The 20576-nt window shown below is 45.0% G+C and overlaps 1 protein-coding gene across 1 annotated transcript; it reads left to right on the top strand.

Moving 5' to 3' along the window:
• Window positions 1–560: 560 nt before the first annotated feature.
• Window positions 561–8746, top strand: LOC101027218 (Lung seven transmembrane receptor family protein). Its single transcript, NM_001279880.2, has 5 exons — window positions 561–808; window positions 1529–2465; window positions 2790–2885; window positions 8080–8216; window positions 8353–8746. Exons 1-5 carry the CDS (start codon window positions 612–614, stop codon window positions 8516–8518), a joined length of 1533 nt encoding a protein of 510 aa, NP_001266809.2. The 5' UTR covers window positions 561–611; the 3' UTR covers window positions 8519–8746.
• The last annotated feature ends 11830 nt before the right edge of the window (window positions 8747–20576 follow it).

A 20576-nucleotide genomic window follows, 5' to 3' on the forward strand; every position in this document is an offset into this window, starting at 1 on the left:
TAGATTATCTCTCATCTCTTATCCTCTCCCTCCCCTCTCCCTCGTTCACGTCGCCGCCACCGCCATGGTCAATTCCTCTTCGCACTGCCACCGCTCCCTCCTCTCCGCAGTAGCATTAGTATAGACTATATGCTAGTTTGCTGCAAACAGAAGATTGCAAATATTACGATAGAATTATTTTTTATCGCAATAGCTTAACACATATTGAAATTTAGATTATCACGGTTTTTTACCACAACTAATAGACGTGATTCTAGTAAGCAACTTTTTACTGACCTCCGTCTCTAATTTCAAACTCTACCAGGTAACATAGCCGAGAAAAATCCGAACCTCCTGCCACCAGCGCTTTGATTCGTGCAAGTTGGCAAGCCGCGAGCCTCAAACATTCCCTTCGCCCTGGCTGCGGCTGCGCTGCCACTCCCGTCCTTTTCTTAGGCGGTTACTGACCAGCAGGCCCCACGGGCTCGGCCCCCCTCCTCCCCCGAGGCCCCGAGTTCGCTGCGCTTCCGCCTTCCGGTGACAAGCGAGTGACCGATCTACCCCGACCCACCACCCACCGCACCACGCGAGCCGCGAGCGAGATCTCTCGGCTCCAGGGTAGGCTCCCTCCTATGGATCTCCGCCGCCTCGCGGTGTTTGCGGCCGCCCTCGCCGCCGGGTGGTGGTCCCGCGGCGCGGAGGCGTCGATCCACACCTACGACCGGGAGCCCTTCCGCGAGGTGGGCAACGCCTTCCTCCTCTCCGGCGGCAGCGAGGGCATCGTCGCCGACGGGGCAGACCCCGCCGCCCCCGCATCCTCCTTCATCAAGTGAGGAACTCTCTCGGCCCCACGCCCGCCTCCCTCCTTTCCTGGCTTACGTTGGCTGGAGCCTGGAGGACGCACAGTGTTTGGCCGTAGTTTCTAGAAGCTGGTGTCATGATAGACAGATAGAGCTAAGGAAACGGTGGAGTTGTAGCGCGCCACTGGGGTTGGGAACTGGTTGCTGGAGCTGCCGCTGCACTGCTCGCTTGGTGCCACATTTGGTGGAAAGGTTTTGCTCCTGGGTAATGATCAGTGTGTTGTGATTCGTTGTCAAATGTGCAGAGGGGTTGCTCGTGATGCTTTGGATATTTGGACTCGGGCTGAGGAGCTGGATGCAGACGGGGATGTGCTTAGCCTATTTTAATTTGAGGTGCTGCTGCCCACATTCATCTTAGAGTGGGGCTCAGTTGTTTGGTTGTGTTAAACTAGCTGTTTCGGTTGTGTTTTATGACTACCTTTTTACGTTATGTTTAACATGTACTTAGTAAAGGGTAGTGCCCACCACAAACAAGAGCAAGCTTTAATTTCATTGGTCTTATCCCTTTTTGTTACATTAGTCACCCATTCTGTGGAATTTCATCCCGTTTGTGTACAATTTTCTTTTCAACGAACACAAATAGGCTTAAATTTGTGCAATTGACTTTACTAATTGTCTACTTCTGTTAGACTTAAACCATGTGGTGTGGTACTGAATTTGATATACTTCATGTCCTGGCTTACTCACAGGTTTGTGAATGTTACATTTTGGAGAACCCCAGAAGCTGCGGAATCACACGCAAAAATGGCACATAGTACAGGCTTGGTACAGGCTATCCTATTTGAAGTTGTGGACAGGGATAACATCGGGGGATCTGCCTATGGCGGACAGAGGTCCATATGTTGTACCCCAGATCTTGCTAAACTAGAGGGCTGCAAGCAAGGGGAAGTAATCAGGAGGCCATCCTCTGATGATCCAGATTGGCCCTTCGTGCTAGACACACACTTCAGTGCTAATCACCTTTCAGTGAAGTTAGAAGATGAGCCAGTGCGCATTACAAAGACAGGCATGTACAACTTGTTCTTCATATCCTGTGATCCAAAACTGAGAGGCCTTACTATGAGTGGCAAGACTATCTGGAAGAATCCTGGTGGGTATCTACCGGGACGAATGGCGCCTTTGATGAAATTTTATGTTCTCATGTCGCTGGCGTATCTGTTGGTAATGATTGTTTGGTTTAGCCAGTACGTAAGGTTCTGGAGGGATATATTGCCAATACAGAATTGGATCACTCTAATCATTGCACTTGGTCTGTTTGAGATGACACTATGGTACTTTGAGTACTTGAACTTCAACAGCAGTGGTGTGAGGCCAGTTGGAATCACAACTTGGGTGGTCACTGTTGGAGCTATCAGAAAAACAGTTTCACGTCTACTCATCCTTTCTATCTCAATGGGTTATGGTGTTGTTCGTCCAACTTTGGGAGGTCTCACTTCCAAGGTGTTGCTACTCGGACTTACATATTTCCTGGCGTCTGAGTTGCTGGACATTGCAGAAAATGTTGGAACAATTAATGATATATCAGGCAAAGCAAGGCTTTTCCTGGTCCTTCCTGATGCATTTTTGGATGCTTTTCTCATACTCTGGATTTTCACTTCTCTTTCCCGCACACTAGAGAAGCTACAGGTAAGCTAATTTAGTGCAGTTTAACAAGTAGAAGCATTTCTAATTGTTCTCTCTTTATGTAAATTCATACAATCTAAACTTTGTAGACTTCCACATGTAATGCAGTAGTTCTTTGTTACTTCAGGAAATATGGCTAATTTAGATCTGCCAAAGTGACTTAAAACTCTTAAGACTTCTATTAAGCATGAAGTACATGGGTTCATGTGTTCAGGAAGTGTAGGGCAGGTTCTTGAACAGTTAGAAATTGTTAGGAAGCATGTTAAACCTGGATGAAGAGTTGTCTTTGTGTTGCTTCTTAAACTTGCTACTTTTCTCTTTCACCAGGCAAGGAGGAGTTCTGTGAAATTGGATATATACAGAAAGTTCACAAATGCATTGGCTGTTTCTGTGATAGCTTCAGTTGCCTGGATTGGTTATGAGGTATGCAAATTTCTGTAAATAAATCCATAGTGAACATTATGTCTATACCGCCATGTTCGAGAAAAAAATGTCTATACATGAACAGTTGGGGGCATTTCTTCTAACAACATGAGATTGTCTTTGTTAGAGGAGTCAAGGCCCTATTGGGCCTTAGCCCATTAGGGTTAATTAGTCGCTTAATTAGGGGTCAAGTAAGACCTCTCTATATAGTGAGAGGAGATGTATCAATCTATGGGCAAGCAAGAGACTAGAATGAAATCCCTTCTCTCTTGACGGTTGTGGGCTAAGCCCTGCGGCCGACCTCCCCAGCGCCCCTAACCCTAGCTGTCGCCCTCTAACCATCGTATCCCCATCTAGCGAACAATACCCATGGCACTGCAGCACCGCGGGTACTGTAGCACCACATCCATCCGCTGCCCCCTCAACTCTTTCTGCCCTCAACACTAGCAACCACATACATCAGCCCCAAATGTTGTACATAACATCCGGTATTAGGAGTCAGGGATCCTTTCCCATGACTTTTCTTGCGGACGATCTCCGCAGCTTGCGTGAGGAGTTCACTCGTGTCAGGGCAGATCTAGAGCATGCCCAATTTGCTATCCTCTAGCTCCGTGATCTATTCGCGGCAAAGGTGGAGTCTAACCGCCGATCAGCGACGGCAACACGACTGCAGGCGGCTGCACGTGGCTTCCTGGCGCGGCGTTCAGTGCGGCAAGTTGCGGCAGCGGCGCGGCTGTAGGCAGCGGCTTGCCGTCTTCAGGCTGTGGCACATGGCTTCTTGGCGCGGTGTCAAGCTCAGCAAGTGGCAGCAGTGGCGCGGCTGCAGGCTGCAGGCTGCAGTCCGCTGTTACCTGGCACAACGACTTGCATCGATATTGCGCATTGAACAACACACGACGCATGTGGCGGCAAGGCCTTCGGAAGGGTTGTCCGATCCTCCACTCCAGTTCACCGTCCTGATCCATAGCCATGTGGACAACAAGGACATGTCTGGTTGGGTGGCGCTGTCTCCACTGGAACTCGCGGTAGCTCAGGCCGTAGGACTGGTGAGTTACCACGTCTTGGCCTTTGCAGCCTGGACGAGGTTGTTCCCATGGGATCCAGGTAGCTGCACACGTGTAGGTCCAATGCGCAGAGGGTGTCCGCCTTATCTTAAGGGGTCAAAAATAAAGAGCCGCAGGCTAATTCAGGTTCAGAATAATAAAATAAGCCGAGATGTAAAAGACTTATTTTTAGGTGTTAGGTTTGTGTATAGCGAAGTCATCGTTAGCGTCATCGTTAGGTTGCAGCTCGAGGACGAGTTGCATGTCCAGGTGGGGTGTAGTGTTAGAGGAGTCAAGGGCCTATTTGGCCTTAGCCCATTAAGCTTTAATTAGTCGCTTACTTAGAGGTCAAGTAAGACCTCTCTATATAATGAGAAGAGATGTATCGATCTATGGACAAGCAAGGGATTAGAAGGAAATCCCTTCTATCTCACCGGCCGTGGGCAAAGCTCTGCGGCCGACCTCCCCAGTGCCCCTAACCCTAGCCACGCAGCACTGTAGCACCGTGGGTACTGTAACACCACATCATCCGCCGTCCCCTCAACCCTTTCTGCCCTCAACACTAGCAACCACATACATCAGCTCCAAACGCTATCCATAACAGTCTTGCTGCCTTTTGTTCCGTTAAATTGTTGTAAGGTAGTGTTTGGTTGGAGAGTATCATAGGATGGAGTCGTTCCGTTCCGGTATATAGGTCGTTTGGTTTGATTCTACGTAGAACTAGGGGCGGATTTGGGCCCCGGGCCACCTGGGCCGTGGCCCGGGGCGCAATCCAAAAATACTCTTGTACATAGGTTGTTTTTCATCTAAAAAATCTAGCCTAAAATACATTTCAGCCCAAAAATGTGGCTCAAAAGACCTTCTGCTTGCACCGATTGAGCCTGGCGCTGGTAGCCTACCTCAGTCACCTCTTCCAATTATTCCGTAAACCTGCGCGGTTGCATTTCCTATGTTGCCAGTGGCGCACCGCCTCCATTCAGTCCTCTATCGCTCTCCACGCCTTCAGGCTCTACGAATCCGGCAAGGGCACAAGGCAGCAACCTCTGAGTCGGCCGGGCGGGCTCTGACTCAGGCATCCGCCACCGCCAGTCCGAGCTCCACCTCCACCAGCCTGCCTCCAGCGTCCCTGCGACCCTGTAGCAATGACACGCGCGGCCTGCACTGGCGCCGCGCTACCGTCCAAATCCACCCCTGCCATTACATCTTCTCCCAAACTATACAACTTCCTGAACCCGATTCCCTTTCTTTTCTTATTCATAGGCGAGGGCGGAGCGCCTTCCTGGCCAATGGGTAGCGACCACCTGAGCGACGAGCGCTGTGTGCTGAGTGTTGACTATCTGCTTCCATGCACCCGTGATTCTCCTATATTGTGAGTAATTGTTCCCGAATATCTGATCCCCTTTTCCTATCTGCCACAGTTTCATTGAATTGTTCTAAATGTTTCTACCCCTAAAATGTGAAAAATTAAAAGACGACTAGTACATCGTTATATTTGCAGAGTGGCTCGGGGCGTTATTTTTATGGAGCTCTGCCACTGCGTAGAACCGAGCTACTCCAAAAGCAGAATATTCCTCCAAAACGATGTATCTCCAGGCTCTAAAAAAACACCCGAACCCGTATGCTCAGAAGCCCAGCGTGTCTGTTCCTCTCCCTCCGTTTCCTCCCCAACCTTCTCTGTCGTCACATCTCTTCCGCCCCCGTCGCATCTCTTCCGCCTCCGGCTTCGGCCACCATCTGCACACTGACCCGTCGTCGCGCCCATGTTTTTTCCCTCCCGCGTCGCGCCTCCTCCGTGGCTCCGTGTCCCTCCCGCGACAAATCTACGCGCGGCCATATCTCTGCGGTTGGCAACGCCATGGCCGCCGAGCATACCATCACCAGCCGAGCAGACCACGACCCGGAGATCTGGCTGAGCAGACCCATGCTGAGTCTTCTTTTCCTTACCGATCAGACCACCACGACATGTTGACGTCTTCTCATGATCATGAGACTATTGTCCTTTTGTGATTTGCTAACACCAGTAGAGCATACCTTCACCACCTCCCCACTGCTATTAGCTCATGTAGAATACAATTGTGTTGGCCAAGCAGACCAGCATTCTGCACAATTCTTGTATTAATTTTTTTATACTAGCTAATGATGTCTCTTTTTTACAGCTATATCCCATTGAAAGTATTCGGAAGACACGGAAAATACTACATCTCATGATCTATATTTATAATTGCCATTTAAGATACGATAAATGGTTGTATCAATGTGTCATACAAAATTATCTATTGCACTCATCAACCAAACACAGGATAGAGCCGCTCCATTCTGCCTTACTCTGGAACCAAGCATATAATGGAACTGCTCTGTTCTACTTCAATCTAGAACCAAACAAAAAACAGAGTGACTCCATTCTGACTGCCAAACACAGAACGAAGCTGATCTATCCTCAGAATCTAGAACAGAGTCGCTCCGTCCAAATAGGCTCTGGAACCAAACACTACCTAAGATTAATGATGAAGATCCAAGTTTTATAATGTCCTGAAGTTGTGCCATTCAAATACGAGAAAATGAGTTGACCAATGGACTTGGGATCTTTTCTTACTCATGTATAGGGATATATTTGGTTGTTACTTTTTCACTAAACTCCAAATATTTTCTCAAAGAAAGGCTTTTGGCATTTGAAGGAAAAATATCACCATCAGATGGTGTAGTGGTGCAAATGGTGCGGATATTTTCCAACCGTATCCAAGTTCGAATCCATTTAGAGGAGTTTAGATCCATCAATATATGAGTACGGATATTCAACATCTGGTACCGTATCTGTCAGGGCCTAAGGAGGCCCACGGAGGGGCTGCGACAGCAACAATCATGGGCCCTCCAAGGGGATTTGATAAGGATAGTTAGAGATAAGATTAGAAGATTAGTTGAGATTATTTAGGAGATTAGTTGAAATTATCTAGGAAGGTTATTAGTTAGTTTGTTGAGAGTTTTTAGGAGAGTTTTAAAGAGATAAGGATCTCTAGCTAAGACAGGGGCGGCCAGCCGGCCTATTTATGTAATCAATGGATGAGAAATAAAGTAGGCAAGAATTAGAAGAGAGAAACTCTCCTCTTGCTCGGCCGTGGGCAAAGACCCCCGGCCGACGTTCCTGTCCATCGATACCCCTCTCTAATCCCTCACCGATCTAGCGACCATAACAGTATCCATATCTGAACACTCAGCGCATATTTATGATGTCGATATCCATTTGTGTCCCATCCGACATAGCTGATACTATCTGTATTCAAATCAGAATCCGAACAGAAATATGAAAACAAATGTAATATCAGCGATATTCGTCCATATCCGATCCATTTGCACCCCTTCCATCAACATATCAATGTTACACTTTTAGCAGATTTCCTTAGGTTGAAGTTCTTAATACTGACTTTCGTAAACTAATGATTATGGTTGAAACAAGTTTCTGCTGTCCACAATATTGCAAATTTGCAATGGCTGGTCTTGTGCCACACTGGATCAAACTATTTACGAGAAAGTATGATTTGGCTAATATTAGACATTGAATAAAATTGTGGTATATCAACATGTTTCTGTGATTAGAAATTTAGAATAGTCATTTTAGTCTCATCTTATTTTCCTGAGCGTTCAAGAAAAATACTACTATCTTATTTGCTTCATTGGAATCTGCTTTAGCTGAGGATCCAATTCATAAGATCTAGTGATCTGCACTAATAGCTAAGACCCTCTTTTTAGCGAGCTTTCTCTCAAAGTAATATGCTAATTGCTACCAAGACCAATGGCATCAAACTAGTCGATGAATGGTGTGCTGTGTGCAGCTTACCACCACCAAAGGCATGAAACCTATTGATGAGGGGCATACAGTTTTTATCCAATGCACGTGTGATGTACTGATGTGTCAGTATTATCGTAGGCTGTTGGATTTGGTTGAACTGTTGAAGTTATTCCGAACCATGAGCATCTATGATCAAACAATTTTTCTGCACATGCATAGATCTCTGCAGTTTCTGTACAAGGAGATAACATAGTTTCCTCATTGATCGATAATATTTAAACTGGCTTAATTTCTTTTTCCGAGAATCCTAAGTTTTGAACCTTGTAGATTTGAATCACCTAGTTGTTACTGATGTGTCATTTTGCAGGTCTATTTCAAAGCGACAGACCCCTTCAGTGAGAGGTGGCAGAGCGCATGGATCATAACTGCCTTCTGGGATGTCCTTGCGTTTGTGTTGCTTCTTGTGATTTGTTATCTGTGGGCACCTTCCCAAAGCTCGCAAAGGTAGTTATATTCCATTTTAAATGCAATGCATAATCTAGTGGTTGATGGTTGCTTCTTGCCTTACCACCACCAAAGGCAGCTAGCTGTTCTATGTGTATGAGCAGCTCTGTAATCAATATGCCGTTTCTTTGTTCAGATATGCATATTCTGGTGAAGCTGCTGACGATGACGATGAGGAATCTCAATCTCTGACGAAAGGAGATGGTGAAGTAGGGATGGTAAAAATTGACAAGGACAGAAATGCTGGTGTCAGCAGTGCTTTCGGCTTAGAAGATGAGGCTGAGGAGGACAAGCGGGAATAGCCATTTCTTGTTCCTGATGTCCCCTAGGTCCCAGAAACAATCGATATTTTGGAGCAGCAATATTGCAAGAATACTTCTTTTTCAAGTTACATGTGGTTGCTGTAGAAGTGCTTGGTATTGTAAACATGCGAACTCTATTTAAAAGAAAAGGATTAGGAATTCTAATCCAAAGGCAAAAACTAACGTGCAATTAAGCTTTACATACAACCGTGCTGCAATTAAACTATCAAAAGTCATGTTTTTTTAAATATATAAATTCACTATTATTTACTCTACTAGATTTAGTTTTAGTTTATCTTATGTTGAGATATTAGAAAAAAAACTATTAATTTTTAATCATTTGTATTAGATAGATTTTTTTTCCTCCTTTTTTCTATTTTTAATATAGGATAAATTAGAACTTAAAATTTGTTATATATTTGGTAGAGTAAATAATAAATTTTATTTATAATTTTTGAGACTTTTGGTAGCTCGATCATACAGTAATTCTACGAAAATCTTGTTTGTGCAACCATTTTTTATAACAGTTTATATAAGAAAGAAGATGAATTCTAATCCTAGACTGTGACCTCAGCAGAATTATATGCACATCGTTTTATAATGTAATTATCAATATTCAGAGAATAAAGAATAATTTACTTAGGTCTTTATGCTCTTTTTTTATCTAGTGTGTTAAGCTATCCGCACTCACGTTATTCTAAATTTCTACCCTAAAAGAAATATTTTGTCTCGGTCAACAAGATTCTCTATTTTATATCACAATCCTTTGTAGTCATATACTGTCTGATTGGTTACCCGCATCATATTATCTTAAATTATCGCATGTGTTGACTTTATTTGAGATTATGTTTGGTTAATTTTACGTGGGAATCACAACCTGTATAAATAGATGCAAAATAAATCATTTTGATGTTATTAACCTGCATCCATCCATGCGCTCAAATTATCATATTTGGCTGGCTAGAGCGACCAATCTGCCCATGGACACGCAGCCATCCAATCATAATAATATTGACTCTATATCTCAACTCTATATCAACTATCATATATTAATTATTTTTCCAACTCTATTCTATACCCAATCCGGTCCCCACCCAACAACTTCTGCAGCTCACGCACACGGAGCAAGCCTCGTCTCACGTGCCGCCGACGTTTAGAGTAGGAGTTACATCCACTATGTATACGGGGTTTCCGGTTCTCTCGCTATGCTTAGCGTAGCCATCCCAGTCTACTGCTGCACTATATTCTTTTACTCTATATATAACTCTATCTGCATAACGTATTCCTTAGAGTCTTTCACAGTAGTTTTAGATAATGGGAGATAAAGAGGAAAATGTCATTAACCGCGCGACGACTACTGTGCAATTAGACTTTATATATAAGTAAGCATAGCATTTTGATCCATTATATTATAATCCACATGACGCAAAATTTTATGTCAACATTGTTGGCGTAGATCTGGACACCAATCACTACGTTGAGAACCAGTGACAATGCTCTCTGCACAGGTGCGGATGGTCCGTGGCCAGCCGGACAGTCCACGACCTGGCGCAGGATTCGGGTTCCCTACCTGACGGGCCGGACGGTCCGCGCATGCGCAGGGGCGGTGGAGTTCGCCGGCAACGCCTGGATCTCACTCCCGGGAGGGACTCCGTCGGGGAGGAGAGGTCTTAGGCTTTGTCTATGGTCGGCAGGTCGACCTAGACACCTCTAATCGACGTAGAGCCGAGGAGAAGCGGAGAATTTGGAGATTGAGAGGCTAAACTAGAACTACTCCTAATGACTAAGGTAAAACGAGAGATAAACTGAGTATTGATTCGATTGTTGATGATTAATCGGTCGTAGTCCTCTATCTATATATAGAGGGGAGATCTGGATCCGTTTCAATCCGTATCCCGAGCTAAATCCACGATTATAGCTAACAAATTCCGCAAGAAACTCGGAATCCTAATTGAACCTGCACGCGCGGACCGTCTGCACTACCAGTACGGACTGTTCGGTCGTTCATTTTGGTGCCCAACAAACATCACCATAAAAATCAGCACATTTGTATTGTGTCTCGCAATGATATCAACATCCTACGTTCTTAGCGAAACGAATTTACTATCCTCATCTGTAAGTAATTTACACTGCATTGCCATGTATATAATCCTCTATAATAATATCTAGCGCCCTCCATAATACTTCCTCTGTTTTTTTATTTGTCGAGTTTTAGTTTAAAAATAAGCTAGCAGACGATAAATATTCAAAGACAGATGTAGTATATATCTACTGAAAACTATCCTATGAGACAAGTGGAGTAGATTAAATTAGCATCCTATAACCAGATTGCTTGTGCCTGCCATCAAGCATATATGTTCTATGCTCTATGCATGCTGAGGGGCGTTTGGCAGACGTCCCACCGTTCGCTTCCGCGAGAATCACTCACACGCAGCCAAACAGCAAAAAAACGGAATTGCTCTACTATGGAAGCGGAGTGAATCTACTTTTTGTTTTGTACTAAAAGGTGTGAGCAAAAAAAACCTGCTCCGTCGCTCTCAACCTGCTTCTCACTCTTCAACCCTTCAGAAATCATTTCACAGACTATTTATCAAACGATTTTCATCTAATAGATTCACTTTTGCTATACAATCACTCAGAATCACTCTATTGGAGAATCAACTGTTTGAGTTAGAGAATCATGGAGCGAAGCTCTCCCAAACAAGCCTGGATTGTACAGGAAGCACATGTAATCAAAGCATGTACATGCACTAGTACTAGTCCATGTGCTTCAAAGCACAAGATACCTGCCAGTTACGACATGAAGTTGATGGTGCCGTTACCGATCATACATGTAAGACACAACTACCGTGAATGTTATATACATATATGAAGAAAAGAAACCCTAAATCTCATTAGGGTGGGCTGTTGTATACTTATATGAAGAAGAGTACGTAGATATTGAGACTATATCTAAATTTAACACCTTCGCAGCCGCAACTCTAGCCATTACAAATATTGAGACTGTACTAAAATTCTGAGAACACCATAGACAGAAGACCCTTAGTGAAGATATCGACGAACTAGAGGGTGGTCGGTATGCAGAGGATACGAACATCTCCGACCCGACACGCTCGCAAACGAAGTGAAAGTCGATCTCCACATGCTTCCTGTGCTGATGATGCACGAGATTGGTGTAAGGAAAATGGACCCTGACCCATTTGTCAAAATGATTTTGGTGTTTGATGGTCAACATAACCTATGGACTTATGTATTTTCTAGTATTTGTGTTTGTAGTTTACAGGATGCTAAAGTAACTTGGACTAAGGCATTGAGGAAGCAACACCTCAAAAGAAGACATTATGAAGACCAAAAGTGAAGATTAACAAGTATCAAGCAAAGTCCAAGACATGAAGAAAAGTATCACCACTGGCGGACCGTCCGGCTGAGAGCACTGGACTGCCCGGTGCCACACCGTCGGCCTGTCCGGTGCATCGGGGAATAGTAGCCCAATGGCTAGTTTTTGGTGGCACTGTGGAGGAGAGCCACCAGACTGTTCGGTATGACACCGGACTGTCCGGTGCAAGGCTGCACGCGCCAACGGTCACCTGCCAGAGTAAGATCCAACAGCTAGTGGCGCACCAGACAGAGCACCGGACTGTCCGGTGCTTACCATCGGACTATCCGGTGTGCCGCAGAAAGCAATAACTTTTCTCCAATGGCTATATTTGAGGTGGGGCATATATATATATACTTCACCCAACCGGGCATTTGAAGGTGTGGGAGCCAAAGCAACATATCAATACATGTTGTATATATTTCCAAGTGCTCAAACACCCAAGTACTTAATAGAATCACTCGATGAATAGCGTAAGTGCTTTGCGAAGTGCTTAGGTTAGTTAGACCGCTTATGCGCTTACTCTAGGTGAATCCTAGTTAGTTGAGTGATGAGTTTTAAAAACCCATGAAACCCCTCGGCTCTTGGGCGAGCCGTTGTAATTGTATCGAGTGTGGCGAGAGTCATGCGAGACCGTGACAAACGAGTTTGTGTCACGACCGCCATCGTGTACCGGAGGGAACGAGGCCCGTGGCGTTTCGGCCGGAAGCTCGATAGTGGAGACGGCAGGGAGCGTCCGAGAGGAGCAGGAAGCGGAGCACTGAAAGGGAATTAGGCTTACACCTCTTTCCTAATTGATTTTGGTGGTTGAATTGCCCAACACAAATAATTGGACTAACTAGTTTGCTCTAGATTATGAGTTGTACAGGTGCCAAAGGTTCACAACAAACCAATAAAAAGACCGAGAAAGGATTCAAATGTAGAGAGCTAAAGTCAGCCGAAGTGTGCCCTGGTCTGGCACACCGGACTGTCCGGTGCACCAGGGACTCCAACTCCGAACTGCTCACCTTCGGGAATTCTGGGAGCCACTCCGCTATAATTCACCGGACCGTCCGGTGTAGCACCGGACAGTGTCCGGTGGCGCACCGGACTGTCCGGTGTGCCAGCGGAGCAACGACTACTTCAGCGCCAACAGTCACCTGCAACTGCATTCAATGCGCTACAGTGCGCGCAGAAGTCAGACACGCGCCAGAAGGCGCACCGGACAGTCTATAGGACCTGTCCGGTGCACCACCGGACTGTCCGGTGGCCCAGAAGACAGAAGCTCCAACGGTCAGAATCCAACGGCTGGGTGACGTGGCAGGCGCACCGGACAGTGTCCGGTGGCGCACCGGACTGTCCGGTGCGCCATGCGACAGCAGCCTTCACCAAACGGCTAGTTTGGTGGTTGGGACTATAAATACCCCCAACCACCCACCATTCATTGCATCCAAGTTTTCTGACTTCCCACACCTTACAAGAGCTATAGCATTCAATACAAGACACACCAAAAAGATCAAATCCTCTCCCAAGTCCATAGATCATTCCCAATCAAATAGTGACTAGTGAGAGAGTGACTTGTGTTCATTTGAGCTCTTGCGCTTGGATTGCTTCTTTTTCTCATTCTTTCTTGTGATCAACTCAATTGTAACCAAGGCAAGAGACACCAATTGTGTGGTGGTCCTTGCGGGGACTTTGTGTCCCGTTTGATTGAGAAGAGAAGCTCACTCGGTCTAAGTGACCGTTTGAGAGAGGGAAAGGGTTGAAAGAGACCCGGTCTTTGTGACCACCTCAACGGGGAGTAGGTTTGTAAGAACTGAACCTCGGTAAAACAAATCATCGTGTCCCACTCTTTATTTTGCCCGCGATTTGTTTTTTCACCCTCTCTCTCGGACTCGTTCATATTTCTAACGCTAACCCGGCTTGTAGTTGTGCTTAAATTTATAAATTTCAGATTCGCCCTATTCACCCCCCCTCTAGGCGACTTTCAATTGGTATCGGAGCCAGGTTCTTCATTAGAGCTTAATCGCTCGAAGTGATGTCGGGAGATCACGCCAAGAAGATGGTGATCGGCGGTGAGAAGACCGCTATAAGCCACGGGAAGGCTCCATCAAGGGAGTCCACTAACAAGAAGAAGGATGGATCCCCTTCACGCATTCGATCGCACAAGAGTGGTGAGAAGAAGAAGAAAATGAAGAAAGTGGTATACTACGAGACCGACTCTTCCTCGCCCTCTACATTCGGATCCGACGCCGCGTCCGTCACTTCTAAGCGCCAAGAGCGCAAGAAGTATAGTAAGATCCCCCTACGCTATCCTCGCATTCCTAAGCATACTCCATTACTTTCCGTCCCATTAGGCAAACCACCGACATTTGACGGTAAAGATTATTCTAGGTGGAGTGATATGATGAGATATCACCTAACCTCACTCCATAAAAGTATATGAGATGTTGTTGAGTTTGGTGTACAGGTACCATCCGTAGGGGATGAAGATTACGATGAGGACGAGGTGGCCCAAATCGAGCACTTCAACTCTCAAGCCACCACTATACTCCTCACTTCTCTAAGTTGAGAGGAGTATAACAAGGTGCAAGGGTTGAAAAGCGCCAAAGAGATTTGGGACATGCTCAAGACCGCGCACGAAGGAGACGAGGTGACCAAAATCACCAAGCGGGAGACGATCGAAGGAGAGCTCGGTCGCTTCAGGCTTCGCCAAAAGGATGGCATTGGCTTCCAAAAGGGAGACAATGTCAAACTTAATGCCCCTCCTAAAAAATTGTCTAACTTTGTTAAGGGCAAGGCTCCCATGGCTCAGGATAACGAGGGTTACATTTTGTACCCTGCCGGTTATCCCGAGCACAAGATTAGGAGAATTCACTCTAGGAAGTCTCACTTTGGCTCTAACCATGCTTTTATGTATAAGAGTGAGACATCTAGTTCTAGGCAATCAACCCGTGCTAAATTGCCTAAGAAGAAAACTCCTACTGCATCAAATGAATCTAGTGTTTCATTTAAGACTTTTGATGCATCTTATGTTTTGACTAACAAATCCGGCAAAGTAGTTGCCAAGTATGTTGGGGGCAAACACAAGGGGTCAAAGACTTGTGTTTGGGTACCCAAAGTTCTTGTATCTAATGTCAAAGGACCCAAAACCGTTTGGGTACCTAAAATCAAGAACTAAATTTGTTTTGTAGGTTTATGCATCCGGGGGCTCAAGTTGGATCATCGATAGCGGGTGCACAAACCATATGACAGGGGAGAAGAAGTTGTTCTCCTCCTATGAGAAAAACCAAGATCCCCAAAGAGCGATCACATTCGGGGATGGAAATCAAGGTTTGGTCAAAGGATTGGGTAAAATTGCTATATCACCTGACCATTCCATTTCCAATGTTTTTCTTGTAGATTCTTTAGATTATAACTTGCTTTCAGTTTCGCAATTGTGTAAAATGGGCTACAACTGTCTTTTTACGGATATAGGTGTTAATGTCTTTAGAAGAAGTGATGATTCAATAGCATTTAAGGGAGTGTTAGAGGGTCAGCTATACTTAGTAGATTTTGATAGAGCTGAACTCGACACTTGCTTAATTGCTAAGACTAACATGGGCTGGCTCTGGCATCACCGACTAGCACATGTTGGAATGAAGAATCTTCACAAGCTTCTAAAGGGAGAACACATTTTGGGACTAACAAATGTTCATTTTGAGAAAGACAGGATTTGTAGCGCATGTCAGGCAGGGAAGCAAGTTGGTGTTCATCATCCACACAAGAACATCATGACGACTGACAGGCCACTCGAGCTCCTACACAAGGACCTTTTTGGCTTGATAGCTTACATAAGCATCGGCAGGAGTAAGTACTGTCTAGTTATTGTGGATGATTATTCTCGCTTCACTTGGGTATTCTTTTTGCAGGAAAAATCTCACACCCAAGAAACTTTGAAAGGATTCTTGAGACGGGCTCAAAATGAGTTCGGCTTGAGGATCAAGAAGATAAGAAGCGACAACGGGACGGAGTTCAAGAACTCACAAATCGAAGGCTTACTTGAGGAGGAGGGCATCAAGCATGAGTTCTCTTCTCCCTACACCCCACAACAAAATGGTGTAGTGGAGAGGAAGAATAGAACTCTATTGGACATGACAAGGATCATGCTTGATGAGTACAAGACTTCAGATCGGTTTTGGGCGGAGGCGGTCAACACCGCTTGCTACGCCATCAACCGGTTGTATCTACACCGAATCCTCAAGAAGACATCGTATGAACTCCTAACCGGTAAAAAGCCCAATATTTCATATTTTAGAGTCTTTGGTAGCAAATGCTTTATTCTTGTTAAAAGAGGTAGAAAATCCAAATTTGCTCCTAAGGCTGTAGAAGGCTTTTTACTAGGATATGATTCAAACACAAGGGCATATATAGTCTTTAACAAGTCCTCTGGACTAGTTGAAGTTTCTTGTGACATTGTGTTTGATGAGACTAACGGCTCTCAAGTAGAGCAAGTTGATCTTGATGAGCTAGATGATGAAGAGGCTCCGTGCGTCGCGCTAAGGAACATGTCCATTGGGGATGTGTGTCCTAAGGAATCCGAAGAGCCTCCACAAGCACAAGATCAACCATCTTCCTCCATGCAAGCATCTCCACCAACTCAAGATGAGGATGAGGCTCAAAATGATGAAGGAGAAGATCAAGAAGTTGAGCCACCTCAAGAGGAGAGCAATGATCAAGGGGAAGATGCCCATGATCAAGATGAGGAAGATGAACAATTTTCAAGACCGCCACACCCAAGAGTCCACCAAACAATTCAACGAGATCACCCCGTGAACACCATCCTCGGTGATATTCAAAAGGGGGTAACTACTTGATCTCGTGTTGCTCATTTTTGTGAACATTACTCTTTTGTTTCCTCTATTGAGCCACACAGGGTAGTGGAAGCACTTCAAGATTCAGATTGGGTGGTGGCAATGCAAGAGGAGCTCAACAATTTCACAAGGAATGAGGTATGACATTTAGTTCCACGTCCTGACCAAAATATTGTAGGAACCAAGTGGGTCTTCCGCAACAAGCAAGATGAGCATGGTGTGGTGACAAGGAACAAAGCCCGACTTGTGGCCAAGGGATATTCACAAGTCGAAGGTTTGGATTTCGGTGAAATCTATGCACCCGTAGCTAGGCTAGAATCAATTCGTATATTACTTGCCTATGCTACTTACCATGGCTTTAAGCTTTATCAAATGGACGTGAAAAGTGCCTTCCTCAATGGACCAATCAAGGAGGAGGTCTATGTTGAGCAACCTCCCGGCTTTGAAGATAGTGAGTACCCTAACTATGTATATAAACTCTCTAAGGCGCTTTATGGGCTCAAGCAAGCCCCAAGAGCATGGTATGAATTCCTAAGAGATTTCCTTATCACTAATGGTTTCAAAGTCAGAAAAGCCAATCCTACACTCTTTACTAAAACACTTGAAAATGATTTGTTTGTATGCCAAATTTATGTTGATGATATCATATTTGGGTCTACTAACGAATCTACTTGTGAAAAGTTTAGTAGGATCATGACACAAAAATTCGAGATGTCTATGATGGGGGAGTTGAAGTACTTCTTGGGATTTCAAGTGAAGCAACTCCAAGAGGGCACCTTTATTAGCCAAACGAAGTATATTCAAGACATTCTCACCAAGTTTGGGATGAAGGATGCCAAGCCCATCAAGACACCCATGGGAACAAATGGGCATCTCGACCTCGACACAGGAGGTAAATCCGTAGATCAAAAGGTATACCGGTCGATGATAGGTTCCTTACTCTACTTATGTGCATCTCGACCGGACATTATGCTTTCCGTATGCATGTGTGCAAGATTCCAAGTCGATCCTAAGGATGTTCACCTTAGGGCCGTAAAACAAATCTTGAGATATTTAGTTTATACTCCTAAGTTTGGCCTTTGGTACCCTAGGGTATCCTCATTTGATTTAATTGGTTATTCGGATTCCGATTGGGCGGGGTGTAAAATTAATAGAAAGAGCACATCGGGGACTTGCCAGTTCTTGGGAAGGTCTCTGGTGTCTTGGGCTTCAAAGAAGCAAAATTCCGTAGCTCTTTCTACCGTCGAAGCCGAGTATATTGCCGCAGGCCATTGTTGCGCGCAATTGCTTTGGATGAGGCAAACCCTTAGGGACTATGGTTACAAATTAATCAAAGTTCCTCTTCTATGTGATAATGAGAGTGCAATCCGCATGGCGGATAATCCCGTTGAGCATAGCCGCACTAAACACATAGCCATTCGGTATCATTTTCTAAGGGATCACCAACAAAAGGGGGATATCGAGATTGCATATATTAACACCAAAGAACAATTAGCTGATATCTTTACCAAGCCATTAGATGAACAAACATTTACCAAACTTAGGCATGAGCTAAATATTCTTGATTCTCGGAATTTCTTTTGATGTTTTGCACACATAGCTCATTGATATACCTTTGATCATATCTCTTTCATGTGCTATGACTAATGTGTTTTCAAGTATATTTCAAACCAAGTCACAGATTGAAAGGGAATTGGAGTCTTCGGCGAAGACAAAGGCTTCCACTCCACTCCATCAAAATACTCATCCTTCGCCGTCGTTCCACACAACTCTCCAACTTTAGTATAATCTTCACTCATATGTTATTTACCATAGGAAGAGAAAGAAAAAGGGCTTATATTTCACTCAAGTATCCGTTTTTGGCGATTCATGCCAAAGGGGGAGAAAGTATTATCCCAAAGCAAAAGGACCGCACCACCACCAATTTTCAATTTTCAAAAATTTGAGTTAAGAAAAGATTTTTCAATTGGTGATCTTTCAATTTGGTATCTTATGTTTGATAGAATTTCAAATTGGTACAACCCTTTCAAAACTAGTATCTAAAACCCTCTTGAACACTAAGATGAGGATTTTATTGAGGGGGGGGTTTTGTCTAGTCAAAGGAAAAACATTTGAAACAGGGGAGAAAATTTCAAATCTCGAAAATGCTTCTCAAAATCTTATTCATTTACCTTTGACTATTTGCAAAAAGACTTTGAAAAGAATTTACAAAAGAATTTGCAAAACAAAACATATGGTGCAAAGCGTGGTCCAAAATGTTAAAAATAAAGAAATCAATCCATGCATATCTTATGAGATTTTATTGGTTCAATTCTTAGTAACCTATGCACTTACATTATGCAAACTAGTTCAATTATGCACTTCTATATCTGCTTTGGTTTGTGTTGGCATCAATCACCAAAAAGGGGGGAGATTGAAAGGGAATTAGGCTTACACCTCTTTCCTAATTGATTTTGGTGGTTGAATTGCCCAACACAAATAATTGGACTAACTAGTTTGCTCTAGATTATGAGTTGTACAGGTGCCAAAGGTTCACAACAAACCAATAAAAAGACCGAGAAAGGATTCAAATGTAGAGAGCTAAAGTCAGCCGAAGTGTGCCCTGGTCTGGCACACCGGACTGTCCGGTGTGCCACCGAACAGTGTCCGGTGCACCAGGGACTCCAACTCCGAACTGCTCACATTCGGGAATTCTGGGAGCCACTCCGCTATAATTCACCGGACTGTCCGGTGTAGCACCGAACAGTGTCCGGTGGCGCACCGGACTGTCCGGTGTGCCAGCGGAGCAACGGCTACTTCAGCGCCAACAGTCACCTGCAACTGCATTCAATGCGCTACAGTGCGCGCAGAAGTCAGACACGCGCCAGAAGGCACACCGGACAGTCTACAGGACCTGTCCGGTGCACCACCGGACTGTCCGGTGCACCACCGGACTGTCCGGTGGCCCAGAAGACAGAAGCTCCAACGGTCAGAATCCAACGGCTGTGTGACGTGGCAGGCGCACCGGACAGTGTCCGGTGGCGCACCGGACTGTCCGGTGCGTCATACGACAACATCCTTCACCAAACGGCTAGTTTGGTGGTTGGGGCTATAAATACCCCCAACCACCCACCATTCATTGCATCCAAGTTTTCTGTCTTCCCACACCTTACAAGAGCTATAGCATTCAATACAAGACACGATCAAATCCTCTCCCAAGTCCATAGATCATTCCCAATCAAATAGTGACTAGTGAGAGAGTGACTTGTGTTCATTTGAGCTCTTGCGCTTGGATTGCTTCTTTTTCTCATTCTTTCTTGTGATCAACTCAATTGTAACCAAGGCAAGAGACACCAATTGTGTGGTGGTCCTTGCGGGGACTTCATGTCCCGTTTGATTGAGAAAAGAAGCTCACTCGGTCTAAGTGACCGTTTGAGAGAGGGAAAGGGTTGAAAGAGACCCGGTCTTTGTGACCACCTCAACGGGGAGTAGGTTTGCAAGAACCGAACCTTGTTAAAACAAATAATCGTGTCTCACTCTTTATTTTGCCCGCGATTTGTTTTTTCACCCTCTCTCTCGGACTCGTTCATATTTCTAACGCTAACCCGGCTTGTAGTTGTGCTTAAATTTATAAATTTCAGATTCGCCCTATTCACCCCACCTCTAGGCGACTTTCAAGCACCACTTGCACGTGGAGAAGGCCCGCGACTCTCTACATAGTTACTCGACTGAGGTGCTTGGCCCTCATGTGGCTACCCTTTATGTAGGGGCATCAACGAGGATTAGTCGGAACCTTGTGTGGTTCCGGATACCTCGATAAAAATACCGGTGTCATCCACGAGAGTTTGCTTTCTCTACTAGCTCTTTACCT

This window comes from Zea mays, chromosome 2 (genome assembly GCF_902167145.1).
Source record: "Zea mays cultivar B73 chromosome 2, Zm-B73-REFERENCE-NAM-5.0, whole genome shotgun sequence".
NCBI lineage: Eukaryota > Viridiplantae > Streptophyta > Magnoliopsida > Poales > Poaceae > Zea > Zea mays.